Below are 2,468 nucleotides of genomic sequence, written 5' to 3'. Positions count from 1 at the left end.
TCGAAAATCCTGCGCGACGCAATCACCGTCGAAATTGACTCGGACTCGGGAGAATTTTTGCACGACACGCTACTCAAGCCGAATGACTTGCTGAAAGCCTGCCAGAACCTACTCATTCTGGACGAAGGCCTGGACGTTTTCCGCTTCGCACACCTCTCCGTGGACGAATACTTGGAAACACAACTGCGCGAGGTCGATTGTCACACGGAAATAGCGAAAGTGTGCCTTTCCCTGCCAAGCACTCCTGTCGCTTGGAATGAGTACGACGTGAACCTTGTATGGAGCACCCTGAATCACAGCAATTGTCACCTGCTCTTGTATTCGGCGGCTTTCTGGCCATGGCACCTCCGTCAGTGCGAAGACGGAAACATCAGTCGTCAGATATTGGCTAGTCTTTGGAAGACATTTTTATCAGGCGATAACCACGATCGATGGGTGAAGTATCATCGATCGTGTGTTCAGATCTCGAGTTAGGATCCAAACGACTGTTGGGAGAGGTCTCAGACGATGCAGGATGGATACCGCGATGCATTTTCCTCGGTCTGTGTGTTTGGCTTGGTACGGTGGTTTACGACTGCATTGGAGTCTACTATTGTAGAACAGGCATGCATAGACCGGTTGTTTCTGCAAGCGTCCTTGGTTGGAGATCTGGAAATTCTCCAGCTATTGCTGGATGTGGGAGGCGACGTCTTTACTGTTGATGAAAAAGGGCGAGGGGCATTGGCACTGGCCTTGCAGAGAGGGCACAATCCGATATTCCGACTGCTGATTGATCGAGGAGCCGACGTCTCGGCAGCCGCTGGTGACGGGTGGACGCCACTGCACTTGGCTTCTGTATATGGGAACGAGGAGGTGGCCCGACTGTTGATTGATCGAGGAGCCGACGTCTTGGCAGCCAATAGTGACGGGTGGACGCCACTGCACATGGCCGCGACAAAGGGCGCGAGGCAGTGGCCCGATTGCTGATTGATCGAGGAGCCAGCGTCTCATCGACCAGGGAGCAGCCAAGTGGTCTGTGCGGACAGACGCCGCTGGACTGATCTACATAAAGTGTTTTTTTGTTGGGGCCATGTATCAAGTACCTCTAGAAGCTGTTATCTTGTTTCAACATTGATTCCATGCGACCTACCTAGCTAGAACATAGCAATATCCATACTCTGTTTACACGCCACTTTCTATCGCAACTTTTGTCGAACAGCCCGATGTGGCTTACCCTACCCTGCGCCCTGGCCAGTCCCATCGATAGAGGTACAGCGCACCTGAAAAAAACAGATTCTAAGAAAAACAGCTTCCGCTCCTTACTGCTCTGCCTCGCTGAGATTTTCTTTATTTATTCATAGATTGCATGCGTCCGATGTAGATCATCGCAATATCCACCCATCCCACCCCGCCCCCCCCCCCGTTTCCACGCTACTTTCATCTCGACTATTGTGCCGCTGACAACTTATATTGGACACAAGTTACCTGCTTGATGATCTCGTGCATGATCGCACGCTCGGAACATCCGATTTCATCGCCAATCGTAGCAATTGCTAGCACAAACGAGTGCATCCTCATGACTACGTGTTGATCAATCAGAACGTTTTGTGCATCGGATCATTTGCTCTCACTCACTTCTCCGATCCCGTTCTTGTAAATCGTGAAAAATATTATTGTGAATAGATGCCATAATGTGTTAAGGAGGGGAGACTTGGAGTCTTGATAGTCGGGTTCTGCCTATGGATGGAGTTGACGTGATTCCGGGCTCGTATGCCACGCATCTGGTCGGATTTCGAGTCGTCCAAGTTAAATGCCATCTGCAGGTGGCTGCTAATGTGTGCGTGAAATCTGTGAGGCTATCTGATTTCTTTGTATCTGCCGGCTGCGTTTCAATGGCATCATCGGTGAGCGCCGAAGGAGCGGGGCTTCGTCAGACCTGAGTGAGACCAATTGCCGAAGAGCGGGACCCTACTATCGGCTCTAAGAGTGACTTTGCCGGGACCTGGTGAGACCGGCTGTCTTGGGGGTGACACTGATGCCAATCTTTCTAAAGGAAGACTTGATGCGGTCGTCCTATGCTTAGATGTTTTTGCCGCGACTATTTCTGCCGTCCTTGTTTTCTTATCATCGTCGTCATCATAATCGAACTCTCTTCGAATCATTCACGTTTTTGTTCCTCATCCGTTTTTGCCTCTCTCCTGTAGTCCGGTCATAAGTTGACCACCCCGGGTACGGGGAAAAAAAGCGTGAGTCACAGAGGGAAGAAGGTACGATAGCCGAGAGCGACGTTTTAGGGCAACGAATTGAGTCGGAATTGGAACCAGGAGGCCATTAATCCACATCTGATGACGCTACCATGCCCTGGTATCCCTGTCGGCCACATCGTTAAGCTTAAACCAACGACACGAGCTGACGCGTCCACACGGGCTGCTATGTACTATCACTGACCGCAGGCGTGATCCCTCCCGAAGACCGATCTCAACAGCCGC

At 51.1% G+C, this 2,468-nt stretch overlaps 1 protein-coding gene across 1 annotated transcript; it reads left to right on the top strand.

Annotated features, from left to right (window-relative positions):
* Positions 1 to 312: 312 nt before the first annotated feature.
* On the top strand, positions 313 to 1,048 carry BZA05DRAFT_278430 (ankyrin repeat-containing domain protein). Its single transcript, XM_051480304.1, has one exon. The coding sequence runs from the start codon at positions 508 to 510 to the stop codon at positions 964 to 966; it is 459 nt and encodes a 152-aa protein (XP_051334430.1). The 5' UTR covers positions 313 to 507; the 3' UTR covers positions 967 to 1,048.
* The last annotated feature ends 1,420 nt before the right edge of the window (positions 1,049 to 2,468 follow it).

This window comes from Tricharina praecox, assembly GCF_024521635.1.
Source record: "Tricharina praecox strain CBS 144465 chromosome Unknown BZA05scaffold_95, whole genome shotgun sequence".
NCBI lineage: Eukaryota > Fungi > Ascomycota > Pezizomycetes > Pezizales > Pyronemataceae > Tricharina > Tricharina praecox.
Note: the sequence above shows the minus strand (reverse complement) of the source record. Positions and strands in the feature narration are given on the sequence as shown.

Bases quoted from the DNA above. Each gene is read 5' to 3' on its own strand.
- BZA05DRAFT_278430 (XM_051480304.1), top strand. From the start codon at position 508: ATGCAGGATGGATACCGCGATGCATTTTCCTCGGTCTGTGTGTTTGGC.